General features: G+C 47.5%; 1 protein-coding gene across 2 annotated transcripts in view; it reads right to left on the bottom strand.

Annotated features, from left to right (window-relative positions):
• LOC139267456 (probable tubulin polyglutamylase ttll-15) overlaps positions 1–20,640 on the bottom strand; it is a 196,611-nt gene that overhangs the window by 37,047 nt on the left and 138,924 nt on the right. For both annotated transcript variants that reach the window (XM_070885808.1, XM_070885807.1), the window contains 2 exons: positions 20,044–20,152; positions 11,566–11,632 (listed from right to left, as the gene is read on the bottom strand). In XM_070885808.1, coding sequence (XP_070741909.1) covers positions 11,566–11,632; positions 20,044–20,152 — 176 coding nt within the window. The remainder of the gene's footprint in view (positions 1–11,565; positions 11,633–20,043; positions 20,153–20,640) is intronic.

Genomic DNA, 20,640 nt, shown 5'->3' with positions numbered 1-20,640 from the left:
TTCTGTGCTGGGGCCCCAGCTGTTTACATTGTACATTAATGATTTAGACGAGGGGATTAAATGCAGTATCTCCAAATTTGCGGATGACACTAAGTTGGGTGGCAGTGTGAGCTGCGAGGAGGATGCTATTAGGCTGCAGAGTGACTTGGATAGGTTAGGTGAGTGGGCAAATGCATGGCAGATGAAGTATAATGTGGATTAATGTGAGGTTATCCACTTTGGTGGTAAAAACAGAGAGACAGACTATTATCTGAATGGTGACAGATTAGGAAAAGGGAAGGTGCAACGAGACCTGGGTGTCATGGTACATCAGTCATTGAAGGTTAGCATGCAGGTACAGCAGGCGGTTAAGAAAGCAAATGGCATGTTGGCCTTCATAGCGAGGGGATTTGAATACAGGGGCAGGGAGGTGTTGCTACAGTTGTACAGGGCCTTGGTGAGGCCACACCTGGAGTATTGTGTACAGTTTTGGTCTCCTAACTTGAGGAAGGACATTCTTGCTATTGATGGAGTGCAGCGAAGATTCACCAGACTGATTCGCGGGATGGCGGGACTGACCTATCAAGAAAGACTGGATCAACTGGGCTTGTATTCACTGGAGTTCAGAAGAATGAGAGGGGACCTCATAGAAACGTTTAAAATTCTGACGGGTTTAGACAGGTTCGATGCAGGAAGAATGTTCCCAATGTTGGGGAAGTCCAGAACCAGGGGTCACAGTCTGAGGATAAGGGGTAAGCCATTTAGGACCGAGATGAGGAGAAACTTCTTCAACCAGAGAGTGGTGAACCTGTGGAATTCTCTACCACAGAAAGTAGTTGAGGCCAATTCACTAAATATATTCAAAAGGGAGTTAGATGAAGTCCTTACTACTCGGGGGATCAAGGGTTATGGCGAGAAAGCAGGAAGGGGGTACTGAAGTTTCATGTTCAGCCATGAACTCATTGAATGGCGGTGCAGGCTAAAAGGGCTGAATGGCCTGCTCCTGCACCTATTTTCTATGTTTCTATGTTTCTATGTTGTGTGACATGGCAGTGCGATCATGATACCACTGCTGATGTTGACGTCTGTTTTCGGTGTGATCGTTAAGATCAGGGTGGACAAGCGAGAGCCTGGTCTTGAGACCTCTTTTCATCAACAGTTCAGCAGGGGGACCCCGGTAAGCGAGTGGGGTCTCGTCCTGTTACTAAGCAGTATAAGTGACAAGCGAGTCTGCAAAGAACCGTGAGTTATGCGTTTCAGACTCTGCTTGATGGTTTGGACGGCCTGTTCCGCTTGACCATTGGACGCGGGTTTGAATAGTGCTGACCTTACGTGCTTGATACCATTGAGTCTCATAAACTCTTGAAACTCCAAACTCATGAAGCACGATCCGTTGTCGCTCACAACGATGTCGGGCAGACCATGAGTGGCGAACATGGCACGAAGGCTCTCAATGGTGACTGTGGATGTGCTGGATGACATGATTACACAATCTATCCATTTGGAATATGCATCCACCACCACCAAAAACATTTTGCCCAGGAAAGGACCCACATAGTCGATGTGGACCCTCGACCATGGTTTGAATAGCCACGACCACAGACTTAGCGGAGATTCCACTGGTGCATTGCTTAACTGCATGCAAGTGTTGCACTGATGCACACATGACTCCAAATCAGAGTCAATGCCAGGCCACCAAACGTGAGACCTGGCAATGGGCTTCATCATCACAATACCAGGGTGGGTACTGTGTAAATCCCGTACAAATCTCTCCCTGCCTTCCTTGGGCATAACAACACGATTACCCCGTAGCAAACAATCAGATTGAATGGATAGTTCGTCTTTGCGACGGTTGTAAGGTTTGGTCTCATCACACACTTCCCTGGGAATGGCCGACCAATCACCACTAAGGACGTAACGTTTTACAACCGCTAAGATCGGATCCTGGCTGGTCCAGGTCCTAACTTGTTGAGCAGTGACAGGCGACATTTCACTCTCAAAGGCATCCATGACCAACAGTAGGTCTGCGGGCTGTGGCATTCCCACCTCCGGCGTGGGCAACGGTAAACGGCTCAATGCATCGGCACAATTCTCGGTGCCAGGTCTATGGAGAATGACATAATCATAGACAGATAATATCAGCGCCCACCTCTGGATGCGGAACAACATGTTGGTATTGATACCTCTATGCTCTGAAAACAAAGATATGAGCGGCTTGTGATCGGTTTCAAGCTCGAAACGAAGCCCAAATAGATACTGGTGCATCTTTTTAACATAGAATCATAGAAAGTAGGTGCAGGAGTAGGCCATTCAGCCCTTCGAGCCTGCACCACTGTTCAATATGATCATGGCTGGTCATGCAACTTCAGTGCCCCATTCCTGCTTTCTCTCCATACCCCTTGATCCCTTTAGCCATAAGGGCCACATCTAACTCCCTTTTGAATATATCTAACGAACTGGCCTCAACAACTTTCTGTGGTAGAAAATTCCACAGGTTCACCACTCTCTGAGTGAAGAAGTTTCTCCTCATCTCGGTCCTAAATGGCTTACCCCTTATCCTTAGACTGTGACCCCTGGTTCTGGACTTCCCCAACATTGGGAACATTCTTCCTGCATCTAACCTGTCCAATCCCATCTGAATTTTATATGTTTCTATGTGATCCCCTCCCATATATGCAGGCTAAAGCTTCTTTTTCCACCATGCCGTAGGCTCTTTCCGCTTTAGACATGCTTCTTGACGCGTACGCAACGGATTGTAGTTTGTCCGACTCATGTGATGAGGCGTCACAGGCCAATACTAAACGCTTGCACGGTCATAATGTATTACTAATTTGTTGGAACAAAGCAGATTTCTAGCCTTCTCGAAGGCCCTGTCTTGAGACACACCCCAAACCCAGATGTAGCCTTTTCTGAGCAGCATGTGCAGTGGCTCTAACAATGTGCTCAATTTAGGGAAGAAATTACCGAAGTAGTTGAGAAGACTAAGTAACGAACGCAGCTCCATCACATTCTGGGGTCTGGGTGCATTTTTGATGGCCTCTCTTTTCGAGTCCGAAGGCTTGATGCCGTCTGCAGCAATCTTCCTTCCCAGGAATTTGACTTCCAGTGCCATAAAGACGCACTTTGAACATTTCAGCCTGAGCCCCACTTTGTCCAGATGACGTAGAACCTCTTCCAGGTTGTGCAGGTGTTCGGCAGTGTCACGACCTGTGACCAGAATGTCGTCTTGGAACACCATGGTTCTAGGGATGGAATTCAGTAAACTCTCCATGTTGCTCTGAAATATGGCTTCAGCCGAGCGAATTCCGAAAGGACACCTGCTGTAAATGAACAGCCCTTTATGCGTATTGATGCACGTAAGTTTATTCGACGATTTGACAAGCTCCTGTGTCATATAGGCCGACACCAGATCCAATTTGGTGAACGACTTTCCCCCGGCTAGCATCGCAAACAGGTCATCAGCCTTTGGTAATGGGTATTGATCCTGTTTCGAAACTCAGTTGATCGTAACCTTGTAGTCTCCACAAACCTGACAGTGCCATCACTCTTCAGCACAGGAACAATTGGGACTAGTCCATTCGTTAAATTCGACCGGTGAAATGACCCCTTCACGTTGGAATTTGTCCAATTCGAATTCGACCATCTCCCTCATCATGTACGGGACCGCCCAGGCTTTGTGATGGACGGGTCATGCATCCGAGTCCAGGTGCATCTGCACCTTGGCTCCCGTGAAGTTGCCAGTTCAAATAGTGAGGGAAATTTTCTCAGCACTTGATGACAAAGCTTTAATATTGTTCCAGTTCTACTTTATTTTTTCGAGTCAACTCCTGCTGAACAGCGTTGGACCATTGCCTGGAATGATCCAACGCTGTAGAGTAGTGTAACAAAATTTGCAGATGACACAAAGATTAGTGGGAAAGCGGGTTGTGTAGAGGACTCAGAGAGGCTGCAAAGAGATTTCGATAGGTTAAGCGAATGGGCTAAGGTTTGGCAGATGGAATACAATGTCGAAAAATGTGAGGTCATCCACCTTGGAAAAAAAAACAGTAAAAGGGAATATTATTTGAATGGGGAGAAATTACAACATGCTGCGGTGCAGAGGGACCTGGGGGTCCTTGTGCATGAATCCCAAAAAGTTAGTTTGCAGGTGCAGCAGGTAATCAGGAAGGCGAATGGAATGTTGGCCTTCATTGCAAGATGGATGGAGTACAAAAGCAGGGAGGTCCTGCTACAACTGTACAGGGTATTGGTGAGGCCGCACCTGGAGTACTGCGTGCAGTTTTGGTCACCTTACTTAAGGAAGGATATACTAGCTTTGGAGGGGGTACAGAGAGGATTCACTAGGCTGATTCCGGAGATGAGGGGGTTACCTTATGATGATAAATTGAGTAGACTGGGTCTTTACTCGTTGGAGTTCAGAAGGATGAGGGGTGATCTTATAGAAACATTTAAAATAATGAAAGGGATAGACAAGATAGAGGCAGAGAGGTTGTTTCCACCGGTCGGGGAGACTAGAACTAGGGGGCACAGCCTCAAAATACAGGGGAGCCAATTTAAAACCGAGTTGAGAAGGAATTTCTTCTCCCAGAGGGTTGTGAATCTGTGGAATTCTCTGCCCAAGGAAGCAGTTGAGGCTAGCTCATTGAATGTATTCAAGTCACAGATAGATAGATTTTTAACCAATAAGGGAATTAAGGGTTATGGGGAGCGGGCGGGTAAGTGGAGCTGAGTCCACGGCCAGATCAGCCATGATCTTGATGAATGGCGGAGCAGGCTTGAGGGGCTAGATGGCCTACTCCTGTTCCTAATTCTTATGTTCTTATGATCCACAGCGATAGATCATGAACCACCACATCGTACGACACCTTGACTACTGCACTGCCAATCACTAGTATGAGCTCTTTGGTGTAGGTACGCAATTTAGCATTTACTGGACTCAGCTTGGGTTTCATGGCATTGGTATCCCACAGCTTTTTGAAATTCCTCTGGCTCATAATCGACTGGCTCGCACCAGTGTCTAATTCCATCGATACCGGCACGTCGTTCAATTTTACTTCAATCATTATCGGTTGGATCTTTGTCAGGAACTATACACTATATACTTCCTCCTCGGGTATCTCGGGTTGCATTGCCGGATCCGCTCAGAATCGGTCATCATCATCCACGTGGTGTGTCGCAGCACGCTTGTTGACACATCCGCTGAAGGTGCCCCATTTTCTCACAGCCTCTACAAATATACTGCCTGAAATGGCACTGATGAGGCCGATGATTGCCCCCAAAATGCCAAGAGGGTGAAATCAGATTCGTGCCCAATGGCGGACTTCGAGCAGCTACAGGTTTCGGAAACACAATCGGATAGGCCCTGCCAGGTGAAGCTCTGCCAACCGATGACACAATCTGGTGCACAGTACTTGCCGTGGAGTTCCGACTCTGTGAGGATATCTGCTTTGTACTATCGACCGTGGTCAGGCAAGCCTGGGCGATCGTGATGGCCCTGCTCAGATCCAGCGTCTCCGCAGCCAGCAGCTTCCACAGGATCATCTTGTGGCTTATGTCTATTACAAAGACATCGCGCAGCATGTCTTCCAACGCGGTTCCAAACTTACATGGCCCAGCGAGGCGTCTCAGGTCGGCAACTAATTCCGCCACGTCCTGGCCCTCAGAATGAACATGCTTGTAAAAGTGATATCTCGAGATAATGATGCCCTTCTTTAGGTTTGAGATGGTCCTGAATCAGAGCACGTTGGACGTGCGGGTGAGAGCAGATTCTTTATGAGGCCATAGATTTTTGGACCACAAACCATAAGGAAAACTGCCCAGCGCCTAACTGCGTCAGCGTCTTCATCCATCTTGTTGGCCACGAAGTACTGGTCGAGGAGATCTGTAAAATCCTCCCAGTCTTCTGCCTCCACGAATCGCTCCAGGATTCCAACGGTGCTCATTTTTTTGTGTGCGTGAAAGTTCATGTTGTGCCTTGTCGCCAAATGTTGCGTATGCAATAATTCAATAGGCTTAGTACCGTGAACTCAATCAGGTGCGACCTGACTCTATTTTATTAGCTCTCAAAGTGAGGATTAAACATGGAAGCTTTCTTTATATACAAGGGCTGCACGTGTGTGTCTGTGGCCCAATGACCTCCGACGGTCACTCTCCCTGGTAAACCCAGGTATACATACATTACAGTGTCCCACAAGAATCTTTGTGGGGCCTCAACTATTCACCATATTTCTTAATGACTGATATAACACAGTAGAGAGCTATATATCCAAGTTTGTCAATGACACAAAGGTTGCTGGTATCGTCAATAGTCTCGTGGGTAGCATAAAATTACAAACAGACATTAATATATTAAGTGAGTGGGAAAAATTGTGGCAGATGGATTTCAACACAAGTAAGTGTGACGTCATCCATTTTGGACCAAGAAAGGATAGATTAAAAGTACTTTTAAATGGTGAAAAGCTGGGAACAGTGGAGTTCCAAAGAGATTCAGGGGTCGATGTTCACAGTTCATTAAAATGTAGTAGTTCGATGCAAAAATAATCAAAAGGGCTAATGGAATGTTAGTCTTTCGAACTAGAAAGCTAGAATATAGAAACCTAAAAATCTATAGTGCAGAAGGAGGCCATTTTGGCCCATCGTGTCTGCGCCGGCCGACAAAGAGCCACATGGCCCTCGGTCAGCAGCCCTGAAGGTTACATATAAACCTATGAGCAATGAACAATGGCGGAAAGGTAAAGAGTATCCAGCCCAACCAATCCGCCCCACAAAACGGCGACACTCCTTGCACCGAAACATTCTACACTCTGGAGCCATGTGATCTGGGAGAGGCAAAAAAAGTTAAAAGCCCAGGCCAACTGGGGAAAAAAACCAAGGAAAATTTCTCTCCCACCCATCCAGGCGATCAAAACTAGTCCAGGAGATCACCCTGGCCGTATTCGATTCCCTGCAGTACCTACCATCGTATCTGCACCAGCCAAGAAGAGGTTATCCAGTCTAATCCCAATTACCAGCTCTCGGTCCATAACCCTGCAGCCAATGGCATTTCGAATGCCCATCCAAGCACCTTTTAAATGTGGTGAGGGTTTCTGCATCCATCACCCTTCCAGGCAGTGAGTGCCAGACTCCCACAACCCTCTGCGTGAAGAAGCCTTCCCTCAAATCTCCTCTGAACCTCCCACCAACCACCTTAAAATTATGCCCCCTCGTAATTGACTCCTCCACCAAGAAAAATAGGCTCTTGCTATCCACTATGTCCAGGCCCCTCAAAATTTTATACACCTCAATGAGGTCTCCTCTCAGCCTCCTCTATTCCAATGAGAACAAACCCAGCCTATCCAATCTGTCCTCATAACCAAGAATCTCCATTCCAGGCAGCAACCTCGTGAATCTCCTCTGCACCCTCTCTAATGCAATCACATCCTTCCTATAATACGGCGACCAGAACTGTACGCAGTAGAGCTGTGGCCTAACCAGTGTATTATACAATTTAAGCATAACCTCCCTGCTCTTGTGTTCTATGCCTCGGCCAATAAGGGCAAGAATTCTGTATGCCTTCTTAACTACCTTATCCACCTGGCCTGCTACTTTCAGGGATCTGTGGACAAGCACTCCAAGGTCCCTTTGTTCATCTACACTATTAAGTGGCCTACCACTTAATGTGTATACCCTTTCCTTATTAGCCCTCCCAAAGTGCATTACCTCTCACTTCTCTGAATTAAATTCCATTTGCCACTGTTCTGCCCACCTGACCAGTAGATTGATATCCTCCTGCAGCCCATGACTTTCCTCTTCATTATCAACTACACAGCCAATTTGAATGTCATATGCAAACTCCCTATATTCAAATCTAGATCCTTGATGTATACCACAAAAAGCAAGGGACCCAATACTGAGCCCTGTGGAACCCCATTGGAAACATCCTTCCAGTCACAAAAACATCCATCAGCCATTACCCTTTGCTTCCTACCTCTGAGCCAATTGACACTGTGCCCTGGATCCCATGAGCTTTAACCTTTGTGACCAGTCTACCATGTGAGACCTTATCAAAAGCTTTGCTAAAGTCCATATACACTACATCGTACACCTTCCTGGTTACCTCCTCAAAAAATTCAATCAGGTTAGTCAAACACGATAATCTCTTAACAAATCCATGTTGACTGTACCTAATTAACCCTTGCCTTTTTAAATGTAGATTTATCCTGTCTTTCAGGTTTTTTTCCAATAATTTTCCCACCACTGAGATTAGGCTGACAGGCCTGTAATTACTCGGCCTATTCCTTTCTCCCTTCTTAAACAAGGGTACTACATTAGCAGTCCTCCAATCCTCCGGCACCATGCCCAGATCCGAAGAGGACTGGAAAATGATGGTCAAGGCCTCTGCTATTTCTTCTTTTACTTCGCTCAACAGCTTGGGATGCATTTCATCCGGGCCTGGGGACTTATCTACTTTCAAGGCTGCTAAACCCCTTAATACCTCCTCTCTCACTGTGTTTATTTCATCCAGAATTTCACACTCCTCCTTGATAGCAGTATCTGTCTGCATTGCTCCTTTCCTTTGTGAAAACGGATGCAAAGTATTCATTAAGAACCATATCAACATCTTCCGCCTCCACACAAAGATTACCCTCATGGTCTCTAATAGGCCCTACCCTTTCTTTAGTTATCCTCTTGCTCTTAATATATTGATAGAACATCTTTTGGTTTTCCTTAATTTTACTTGCCAAGAATTCTTCATGCTCTCTCTTAGCATTCCTAATATCCTTTTTAATTTTACCTCTGAACTTTCTGTATTCCTCCAAAGATTCTACAGTATTTAGCCATTGGTATATGACATAAGCTTCCTTTTTTTCTTTATCCTCCTTGTAAGTTCCGAGACATCCAAGGGGCTCTAGAATTGTTATTTAAGGGCACAGGTTTGGCCTGAGCCTTCCGGATCTCTTCCTTGAACGCTTCCCACTGTTCCAACACTGATTTACCTACAAGTAGCTGTTTCCGGTCCACTGTGGCCAAATCACTCCTCAACTTAGCAAAGTTAGCTTTTCCCCAATTTGGGACTGTTATTCCTGGTCTATCCTTATCCATAACTAACTTGAATTATGGTCACTGGTACCCAAATGCTCTCCCACTAATACCCCATCCACCTGCCCAGCTTCATTCCCCAAAACTAAATCCAAAACCGCCCGCTCCAGTTGAGCTTGTTACATACTGACTAAAAAAGTTCTCTTGAATGCATTTTAAGAATTCCGAACCCTTTATATCTTTCACACTATATTTGTCCCAATCAATATTAGGATAGTTAAAATCCCATATTGTTACTGCCCTATGGTTTTAAGACTTCACAGAAATTTGCCTACATATTTGCTCCTCCATCTCCCTCCCACTGTTTGGGGATCTATAATAAACGCCCAGCAGTGTGATCGCCCCTTTTTTATTTTTCAATTCTACCAATATGGCCTCATTTGATGATCCCTCTAACATATCATCCCTCCCCACAGCTATAATAGTTTCTTTAATCAATATCATGGCCGCCCCCCCCCCTTTTTTACCCCCTCTCTGTCTTGTCTAAAAATCCTGTAAAAAGGAATATTGATCTGCCAAACCTGCCCCTCTTTCAGCCATGTCTCTGTAATGGCTATAATGTCATACTCCCAAGTGTCTACCTGTGCTCTTAGCTCATCCGCCTTATTCGCTATACTCCTTGCATTAAAGTATATACCATTTAGCACAGGAAAACCACCTTGATTACTACTTACTAACCCTCGTTTCCTATGTCCTACAGATTCACTTTCTAAATTCTTGCTATCCAATTTCAGCTTTACTTCCTTCCCTATTGAATTTGTTCTCAGGTTCCCATCCCCTGCCAAGCTAGTTTAAACTCTCCACAACAGCACTAGCAAAGCTCCCCGCGTGGATATTGGTCCCGGCGCTGTTGAGGTGCAACCCATCCGGTTTGTACAGGTCCCATCTCCCCCAGAAGCGGTCCCAATGCCTCAGGAATTTAAAGCCCTCCCTCCCACGCCAACTCTCCAGCCACGCGTTCATCCTCTTTATCCTATTCTTATACTCATTAGCACATGGAACCGGTAGTAACCCAGAGATTACTACCTTTGAGGTCCTTCCCATTAATTTTTCTCCTAGCTCCCTAAATTCCCTTATCCCTCTTTGTACCTATGTCGTTGGTCACCATATGGACCACGACCTCTAACTCTTTACCACTCCCCCCAGAATGCCCTTCGTCCGCTCTGTGACATCCTTGACCCTGGCACCAGGGAGGCACCATACCATCCTGGAGTCACGTCTACAGCTGCAGAAACACCTTTCTATTACCCTAACTATTGAATCCCCTACCACTACAGCTCTCTTATTCTTCAGCCCTCCCTCCTATGCAGCTGAGCCACCAGTGGTGCCTTGGACTTGGCTCTGGCTGCACTCCCCAGAGGCAGCATCGACCTCACTGGTGCTTAGAAGAGAATATCGGTTGGAAAGCGAGAGGGACTCACGGGGGGACTCCTGCACTACCTGTCTAGCGTTCTTACTCCGTCTGGTGGTCACCCACTTCCCTTCTACCTGCATGCTTTTAAGATGCGAGGTAATCACCTCCTGAAATGCACTATCCACGTATAAAGAGGATGAAGTTTTGCTAAAGCTATACACAGCCCTGGTTAGACCTGGAATACTGCGTAGAGGTCTGGGCACCACACCTTGGCCTTAGAAGGAGTGCAGTACAGATTCACCACAATGTTACCAGGGCTCCGAGGGTTAGTTTATGAGGAGAGATTACATTAACTAGGCTTGTAGTCCCTGGAATATAGAAGGTCTGGGGTGATTTGATTGATGTTTTTAGGAATTTGAAAGGAATAGATTGGGTAGGTAGAGTGAAACTTTTTATGCTGGTGTGAGAGTCTAGGACAAGGGGACATAACCTTAGAATCAGAGCCTGGTCAATCAAGAGAGTAGTTAGGAAACACTTCTTCAAGTAAAGGGCAGTAGAAGTGTGGAACTCTCCCATAAAAAGCAGTAGATGTTAGCTCAATTAATAATTGATAGGAGTTTTGCGAGACAAGGGAATAAAAGAATTTGGAGCCAAAGCAGGTGGATTGAGTTAAGATACAGATCAACCATGATCTCATTGAATGGCGGAACAGGCTTGACATTTTACAATTTTTCTCCATGGCCTTTAGTTGGGTGGAGGCGAGAAACGGGGGAATCAGTCAGGAATCAGTCCCATTCCTGATCGTTACTCAGTGACGCACGCTGGAAAGTACACGTGTGCGCACTTTAGATAAGGATAGGGTTGGGTTAGTTCTAATGCCCTCCAGGATTAATAAAGCCTTCAGACACTCAATGTCCAGGCTCACAACTGGCAAATGATCACTGGGGTGAGTTACTATACCCCAGCAAGCGGCAATAACCTCAGGGAAGGGGAAGGAATCCTGGTCAATAACCTCAGGAGGGGAGGGAATCCTGGTCAATAACCTCAGGGGAGGGGAGGGAATCCTGGTGAAAAAAAAGGGTGACATTTAACACAATGTGGCCATTGACCAATAAACCTAACTGTTATATAATTCAGTGCAACAGGCAGCATACCTCCATTAGGTAAACTTTCATGTCTTCATCAACAACAAAGTCACAGCGAATCAGTTCAAAGAAATTCCTGCCAAAAAAGTAAAACAAATCACATAATCAATAGGAACCAACCTCCCCATCAATCAGATAATAGGAACCAACCTCCCAATCCATCAACAGGAATCAACCTCCCCATCAATCAGATAATAGGAACCAACCTCCCACCCCCAACAACTATTGTTGGGGGCAAACATAAACATTAAATCAAGTGCTCCCCGATCTGGGGCACACTCCAAATATTTTTCAGGCCCTTTTTTGTGTTTTATGGGGTTTTTTTTGTATTTTTTGGTAGTTTCTTTTGTGTTTTTTTGGGGCTTTAAAATCATAAATTTTACAAGTGCCCCCATAAAAGGGGAGGGGGACAGTAAAATCCGGCAATTAAAACAAATGAAACTTTAAAACATATAAAATCAAATTAAAATTTGGTTGCCGGGGGTGACGATGCACTCCAGTCCCTCCGGCGCCCACCTCTCGCGGAAGGCCGTGAACTTACTGGTGGACATCGCGTGCTCCATCTCCAAGGACACCCTGGCCCGGATGTAGGCGCGGAAGAGAGGCAGGCAGTCGGGCTGAACAGCCCCCTCGACCGCCCGCTGCCTGGACCGGCTGATGGCACCCTTGGCCGTGCCCAGGAGCAGTCCTATGAGGAGGCCCTCGGACCTACCCGCTCCCCTCCGCACAGGGTGCCCAAAGATCAGGAGTGTGGGACTGAAGTGCAACCAGAAATTGAGGAGCAGCCCCTTTAAATAATCACAAACAGGAGCTGCGTGTCGTAGTTGAGGCTGTGCTGCTGGCGGAAGAAATACATTGCCAGCGCACGCCACTTAGGAGGGGGCTCGACGTAAAGGTATCTCTGCAGGGTCTTTAGACGGAAAGTTGCAAGCTGGGTGCTGACGCACACCAACGACTGACCACCCTCCCTAAGCGGGAGGCTCAAGACCGCGGCAGAGACCCAGTGCTTCCTGTTCCAGCTTCTTCTGTACCTTGGCGACAAACGCAGGGGGAGGGGTCAAAGTGACCAGCTGGTACCACAGCATAGCGGCCACCAGCTGGTTTATGACTAGCGCTCGACCCCTGTAGGACAGCACTCAGAGCAGTCCTATCCAGCGCCCAAGGTGAGCGGCGACCTTGGCCTCCAGCTCTTGCCAGTTCCCCGGCCAGGCTTCCTCGTCGGGGCTAAGATAGACTCCCAGATAGAGGAGATGGGTCGTGCTCCAGGCAAAAGGCCTGAGCTCCTCTGGCAGGGAGTCCACCCGCCACTGATCCACCAGGAATCCGGAACATTTCTCCCAGTTGATCCTGGCAGAGGATGCGACCGAGTAAATCTCCTGGCACTCACGCATCCTCCGCAGGTCATCGGGATCCTCTACCGTGAGGAGCACGTCATCGGTGTAAGCCGAGAGGACGACCTCCACGCCCGGCCCTTGCAGAGCCAGTCCCATCAACCTCATCCGCAGGAGGCGCAGGAAAGGCTCCACGCAGATGGCATATAACTGGCCGGACATGGGGCATCCCTGGCGCACTCCTCTCCTAAAGCGAAGGGGCACCGTCAAGGACCCCCACCCCTAACAGAACCAGACATCAGGAACCACCTGCTTAATTACTTAATCAGATCATAGGAATTAACCTTGAAGCAGATAATAAAAGTGGCCATCAACCAGTCCAGGCAGCGGGCGGTCGAGGGGGTTATTCAGCCCGACTGCCTGCCTCTCTTCCGCGGTTACATCTGAGCCAGGATGTCCCTGGAGATGGAACACGCGGTGTCCACCGGTACGCTCGCGGCCTTTCACGAGAGGTGGGCGCTGGAGTGCACCATCACCCCTGGCAACCAAATTTTAATTTGAATTAAGTTGAAGTCTAAAGTTTAATTTGTTTAAGTTTGTCGGTTTTGGTGCCCTCCTTTAATCAGGGGGCATTTATATTAATGTTCGACAACAAAACAGTTGAAGCAGATAATAGGAACCAATCCCCTTAATCAATTTGGAGAACAAATGTCACAGCCCCATGCCATCACTGCAGAAGTTCTTCAGGCAACTATCCTTGGACCAAACATCAATAACTGCTTCATCAATGACCTTACCACCATTATAAGGTCAGAGGTGGGGCAGTTTATAAGACAATTTCCACAGTATTCCACTCCATTCACAATCCCTGTGATAATGAAGCAGCCAGTGTCACTTACACAAGACCTGAATACCACCCAGGCTTGGGTTCACAAGTTGCAGGTAACATTCATGCCATATGAATACAAGGTAGTGGCTATCTTGAACAAGGAAAAGCCGTGCCTCTTTCCGCTGACCTTCAATGTTACCATTATCCTGAGTCTTTCAACGTCTTTGGTGGTTGGGGGGACACAATTGACCAGAAGCTTAAATGGATTAGCCATATCAATAATGTTATATATGTAAACTTGTATTTACTCTGTACAGCCACCAGAGGGCTCATCCCCTGGAGTCCCAAGGGATCCCATAATCCCTTGGGAGCACAGGTATTTAAGGAGGCCTCACAGGTTGGAGAGGCACTCTGGAGACCTGCAAATAAAGACTAAGGTCACACGTTACTTTGAGCTCACAGTGTTCAGTGACTCTTTCTCCATACATAAAAACTGGCGACAAGCTACAGATAGCGAACCCAAAGATGCAGAGAACAGTGGGCATCCTGGAGAAACTCTCGGAGGGAGATAATTGGGAAACTTTTGTGGAGTGACTCGACCAATACTTTGTGGCCAATGAGCTAGATAGGGAAGAGAATGCTGCCAAACGAAGGGCAATCCTCCTCACCGTCTGTGAGGCACCAACGTATGGCCTCATGAAGAATCTGCTCACTCCAGCGAAACCTTACGGAGAAATCGTATGATGATTTGTGCACACTGGTCCGAGAGCATTTGAACCCGAAGGAAAGCGTTCTGATGGCGAGGTACCGGTTCTACACTTACAAAAGGTCTGAAGGTCAGGAAGTGGCGAGTTATGTCGCCGAGCTAAGACGCCATGCAGAACATTGCAAATTTGAAGGACATTTGGAGCACATGCTCAGAGACTTTTTCATACTTGGCATTGGCCACAAAACCATACTTCGCAAACTTTTGACTGTAGAGACCCAGGCTTTCATTGTCACCAGTGACATACAAAGCAAATCTCTCAGCACACAAGTGCTGTTACAAGTACTGTGAACAAAGTGATGTTGTTTTCGAATCGTAGCGTACAGGGTCGGTCACACATTCCTGCAGCTGCACGTCCGCAGGTGTCCGAGTCCACCATCAAAGGTGACGTACCCGTTAACACCTTGTTGGCGCTGCGGGGGTGATCATCGTTTCCATTCATGCCGATTCAAAGGGTACGTTTGCAAGGGCTGTGGAACAATGGGACACCTCCAACATATGTGCAGGTGAGCTGCAAACCCTGCTAAACCTGCAAACCACCATCTTGCAGAGGAGGACAGATCCACGGAGGATCACGACGAACCAGAGCCTCAGACCGAGGAGGCAGAGGTACATGGAGTGCACACATTCATCACAAATTGTCCCCCAATAATGTTGAATGTTGAACTAACTGGACTCCCGGTGTCAATGGAGCTGTACACGGGCGCGAGCCAGTCCATCATGGGCAAAAAAACTTTCGTAAGATTGTGGTGCAACAAGGCGTCAAGGTCAGTCTTAACTCCAGTTCGCACGAAACTAAGAACTTATACAAAAGAACTGATTCCCGTAATTGGCAGCACTACCGTAAAGGTCTCCTACGATGGGAGCAGTGCACAAGCTACCACTCTGGGTGATACCGGGCAATGGTCCCACGCTGCTTGGCAGGAGCTGACTGGGAAAGATACGTTGGAACTGGGATGATGTCCGAGCGCTATCGCGCTCTGATGACACATCGTGTGCCCAGGTCTTAAACAAATTTCCTTCGTTGTTTGAACCAGGCATCGGGAAATTCCAAGGAGCAAAAGTGCAGATCCACCTAGTTCCGGGGACGCACTTTTGCTCCATCACAAGGCGAGAGCAGTACTGTACATGATGAGAGAAAGGGTAGAGATCGAGCTAGTCCGGCTGCAAAGAGAGGGCATCATTTCACCGATTGAGTTCAACGAATGAGCCAGTCGGATCGTTCCTGTCCTCAAGGGAGACGGCACCGTCAGAATCTGTGGTGATTACAAAGTAATTATCAATCATTTCTCCCTGCAGGACCACTACCCACTACCAAAGGCCGACGACCTCTTTGCAACGCTGGCGGGAGGAAAGACGTTCACGAAGCTGGATCTGACTTCAGCCTACATGACGCAGGAGCTGGAGGAATCATCGAAGAGCCTCACCTGCATCAACACACACAAAGATCTTTTTATTTATAACAGATGCCCATTTGGAATTCGATCAGTAAGCTTTCCATGTTTCCATGGTCTTCCAGGACGACATCTTGGTCACAGGCCGGAATACAGCCGAGCATCTGCAGAACCTGGAGGAGGTTCTTAGTCGACTCAACCGTGTGGGGCTCAGGTTAAAATGCTCGAAGTGCATTTTCCTGGCACCTGAAGTGGAGTTCTTGGGAAGGAGGATTGCGGTGGATGGCATCAGGCACACCAACGCGAAGACAGAGGCAATCGAGAATGCACTGAGCATGACGGAGCTGCGGTTGTTTCTGGGACTCCTGAACTATTTTGGTAACTTCTTACCGGGTCTCAGCACACTGTTAGAACCACTGCATGTCTTACTATGAAAAGGGCACAAATGGGTTTGGGGCAAAAGCCAAGAAAATGCCTTTGTAAAAGCGAGAAAATTGTTATGCTCAAACAAATTGCTTGTGTTGTATGATCCATGTAAGCGTTTGGTATTAGCATGTGATGCTTCGTCATATGGCAGCGGGTGTGTATTGCAACAAGCTAATGATTTCGGGAAACTGCAACCGGTTGCTTATGCATCCAGGAGTCTGTCTAAGGCTGAGAGAGCCTACAGCATGATTGAGAAAGAAGCGTTAGCGTGTGTCTATGGGGTAAAGAAAGTGCATCAATACCTGTTTGGGCTAAAATTCGAATTGGAAACTGACCACAAGCCACTAATATCCTGCTTTCCAAGAGTAAAGGGATGAATACCAACGCATCGACCCGCATCCAGAGATGGACGCTCACGTTGTCCACATACAACTACGCCATCCGCCACAGGCCAGGCACAGAAAACTGTGCCGATGCTCTCAGTAGGCTGCCATTGCCCACCAAGGGGGTGGAAATGGCGCAGCTCGCAGATTTAGCCATAGTTATGGAAGCATTTGAGAGTTAGCAATCACCCGTCACTGCCCAGCAGATCAAAACCTGGGCGAGCCAGGTCCCCTTATTATCCCGAGTCAAAAGCTGTGTGCTTCACGGGAGCTGATCCAATGTCCCAGTGGAAATGCAGGAAGAGATAAAGCGGTTCCAGCGGCGCAAAGATGAAATGTCTTTACAGGCAGACTGCCTTCTGTGGGGTAATCGTGTAGTGGTCCCCAAGAAGGACATAGATACCTTCAACAATGACCTCCACAGTACCCACCCGGGCATTGTAATGATGAAAGCGATAGCCAGATCCCACGTGTGGTGGCCCGGTATCGATGCGGACTTAAGAGTCCTGCGTTCACAGATGTAATACATGCTCGCAGTTAAGCAATGTACCCAAAGAGGCGCCGCTAAGTTTATGGTCTTGGCCCTCCAAACCATGGTCTAGGGTACACGTCGACTATGCAGGCCCTTTCTTGGATAAAATGTTCCTTGTGGTTGTAGACACAAACTTCAAGTGAATTGAATGTGAAATAATGTCGGCTAGCACGTCCACTGCCACTTCTGATAGCCTGCGGGCCATGTTTGCCACACACGGCTTACCCGATGTCCTGGTGAGCGACAACGGGCCATGTTTTATCAGTGCTGAGTTCAAAGAATTCATGACCCGTAACGGGATCAAACATGTCACATCTGCCCCGTTTAAACCAGCGTCCAATGGCCTGGCAGAGAGAGCAGTGCAAACCATCAAGCAAGGCTTGAAGAGGGTAACTGAAGGCTCACTGCAGACTCGCCTATCCTGAGTCCTGCTTAGCTACCGCACGAGACCCCACTCACTCACTGGGATCCCACCTGCTGAACTGCTCATGAAAAGCGCACTTAAGATAAGGCTCTCGTTAGTTCACCCTGATCTACATGAACAGGTAGAGAGCAGGCGGCTTCAACAAAGTGCATACCATGAAATGTGTCACGCGAGATTAAAATCAATGATCCTGTATTTGAATTGAATTATGGACAAGGTCCCAAGTGGCTTCCCGGCACTGTCGTGGCTAAAGAGGGGAGCAGGGTGTTTCGGGTCAAACTTTTAAATGGACTCATTCACCAGAAACACTTGGACCAAATGAAACTCAGATTCACGCACTATCCTGAGCAACCCACTTTGGACTCAACTTTTTTGATCCCCCAACATACACACCAGTGGCAAATGGCACCATGGTTGACCACGAAGCAGAATCCATCATCCACAGCAGCCCAGCAGGGCCCAACACACCAGGCAGCCCAGCAAGGCCAGCTGCACAGCAGCCCAGCAAGGGCCCAACAAATGATTCAACAATACCAGCTTGCACACCGAGACGATCAACCAGGGCAAGAAGGGCCCCAGATCGACTCACATTGTAAATAGTTACACTATTGACTTTGCGGGGGGCAGGAGTGTTGTTATATCTGTAAACTTGTAGTTATTCTATACAGCCACCAGAGAGCTCATCCCCTCGAGTCCCAAGGGATCTCATAATCTCTTGGGAGCACAGGTATTTAAGAAGGCCTCACAGGTTGAGAGGCACTCTGGAGGCCTGCAAGTAAAAGACTAAGGTCACACGTTACTTTGAGCTCACAGTGTTCAGTCTGACTCTTTCTCCATGCATAACAAATACCATGGCTACAAGAGCAGAACAAAGCATAGTACTCTGTGACAAGTAGTTCACCTCCTGAGCCCTGCAAGCTTCTCTATCATTTACAACACAAGTCAAGAGTGTGACGCAATACTCTCCTCTGGTCTGGATGGATGCTATCCAGAAAAAAAAATGAGCCTGCTATCCAGCAAGCCCTGCAACAATGTGCAAGTGTCTGAATGGAGGTGAGGATGAAATCAGGCTTTGCTGTGATAATCTCCATGGTCAAATAGCCAGAGTGAAGTACAGGTTGTACCTCTCCAGTCCGGAACTCTTATTCCAGAAACATCTCTGATCCGGCATCAGTCCAGGCATGGGTGGCATCCATTGAAAAAAAAATTGTGGTTCCATGTGTTAAATGTACGTGTGATGCATTTTGGATGACAAATCTTGACAGCCTTGCCCTGGCCAGCTGGAGGTTCTACACATTGGTTGGTGCTGTGGTTTGACATGTGCTTCTTGCTGTCGAGGCCACCTCTCCTTGCCTGATTGGCAGCGGGACGCACACGCTGAAGGCTGCAGCTGTAGCACCAGGCTGAGTCGACATGTTCCTCTCCCCCCGGTCTCGGGGGGATGTGTGTGTGTGTGTGTGTGTGTGTGTGTGTGTGTGTGTGTCATGGTACGGGGAGGCTGCCGCTTCCACCAGTAAGGCTCTGCTTGCGACTTACACACGGACTGGCGCCGGGAGTAGGATCGTGGGTAAGGGTCAGTGTCTCCCCTTGACTTTATCCTCCACTTTATCTCCGATCTCTAATTTTTTGTGTGTGTGTGTATGTATGTGATTTTTTGAGGTGTTGGTGTTCATTGAGGTAAGCGGGCCGGGCAAGGGAAGGGAACGGAAGGGTCGGCGGCTGACTGAGGTACCGAAGCTGGGCCTGAGGATTTTGGACGACTAAATGCTGCGCTGTAGGTTTCTGCACAGCGCATGCGCAGAACGTATCCAGGTCGTTGTCAATAGCGTTGTCACCAGTTGGCCTCCCGTGGTTCGGAAAATTCTCTGGTCCGGCACCGGTCACATCCTAAGGGTGCCGGACCAGAGAGGTCCAACTGTACCAGAAGGCTACCGGTATCTGCAGAAATAACCCCCATTAAGCGTCAGCGCCTTCAGGAGAAAAGGGAATGAAAGTGGTTAGATTTGGGAAAAAGAGTTATTATTTTTAATTCATTCTCGGGATGTGGGCGCCGCTGGTTGCCTTGGAGAAGGTGGTGGTAGGCCTTCTTCTTGAACTGCTGCAGTCCGTGTGGTGAAGGTGTTCCCACAGTGCTGTCAGGAAGGGAGTTCCAGGATTTTGACCCATCAAGTCAGGATGGTGCTACTTGAGAGGGGAATTTGGAGCTGATGGTGTTCCCATGCACCTGCTTCTCCTATCCTTCTAGGTGGTGGTGGTTACGCGTTTGGGATTGGAACTCAAGTCCAATTTCTGATTGCATTGAAATGTGGAAGTGAGCCAGATTACTGCAGGAACGTTGGCAGGCCTGCTATGAATTGCTGCACCTTGCACAGAAAGCAGATTAGTCCGATGATGGCACGTACCTTGTAGATTTATAGTTGCTCGCAGATTTTATTAGTTGTAATTCTTTCATTAGGAAAAGCTCCTGGATAGCGTTCCGTATCTGGGACCAGAGCTTCTCGGGATGATGGCCTAATACAAATTAACATGATGGAAGAAATGCAACTGAATATGAAATAAACACCTTTCCCACCTACCATACACTGGTAAATATAGGTAACAGTTATATAAACTGATGAACTAAAGACAAAGTATCTTCCCAAGGTTTTATACCATGCGAAAGAATGGCAGGAGTGGGCTGCAGTTATTAATGTGATAGAATCAGAATTACAATTATCCTGTGATTTATCATTGAAGTTGAATTACCTCCCTTCTTGGAATGCATAAAGATGCCTCTAATGGATTAGCAAGTAAAGAAAAAAGACTTGCAGCTGTAAAGCCCCTTTCATATTCTCTGCTCGCCCCAATGTATTCGCAGCAAATGACTTGCTTTTGAAATCTAGTCAGTTCCTTCGTAGATCAATATGGCAGCCAATTCCCGCACAGTAAGTGAGATAAATGGACAGTTAATCTGTCTTGGTGGTATTAATTGAGGGATGAATATTGGCTCAGCAAGACCT

The sequence above is a fragment of the Pristiophorus japonicus genome, chromosome 7 (genome assembly GCF_044704955.1).
Source record: "Pristiophorus japonicus isolate sPriJap1 chromosome 7, sPriJap1.hap1, whole genome shotgun sequence".
NCBI lineage: Eukaryota > Metazoa > Chordata > Chondrichthyes > Pristiophoridae > Pristiophorus > Pristiophorus japonicus.
The sequence above is the reverse complement of the archived record's forward strand: the minus strand, read 5'-3'. Positions and strand labels throughout refer to the sequence as shown.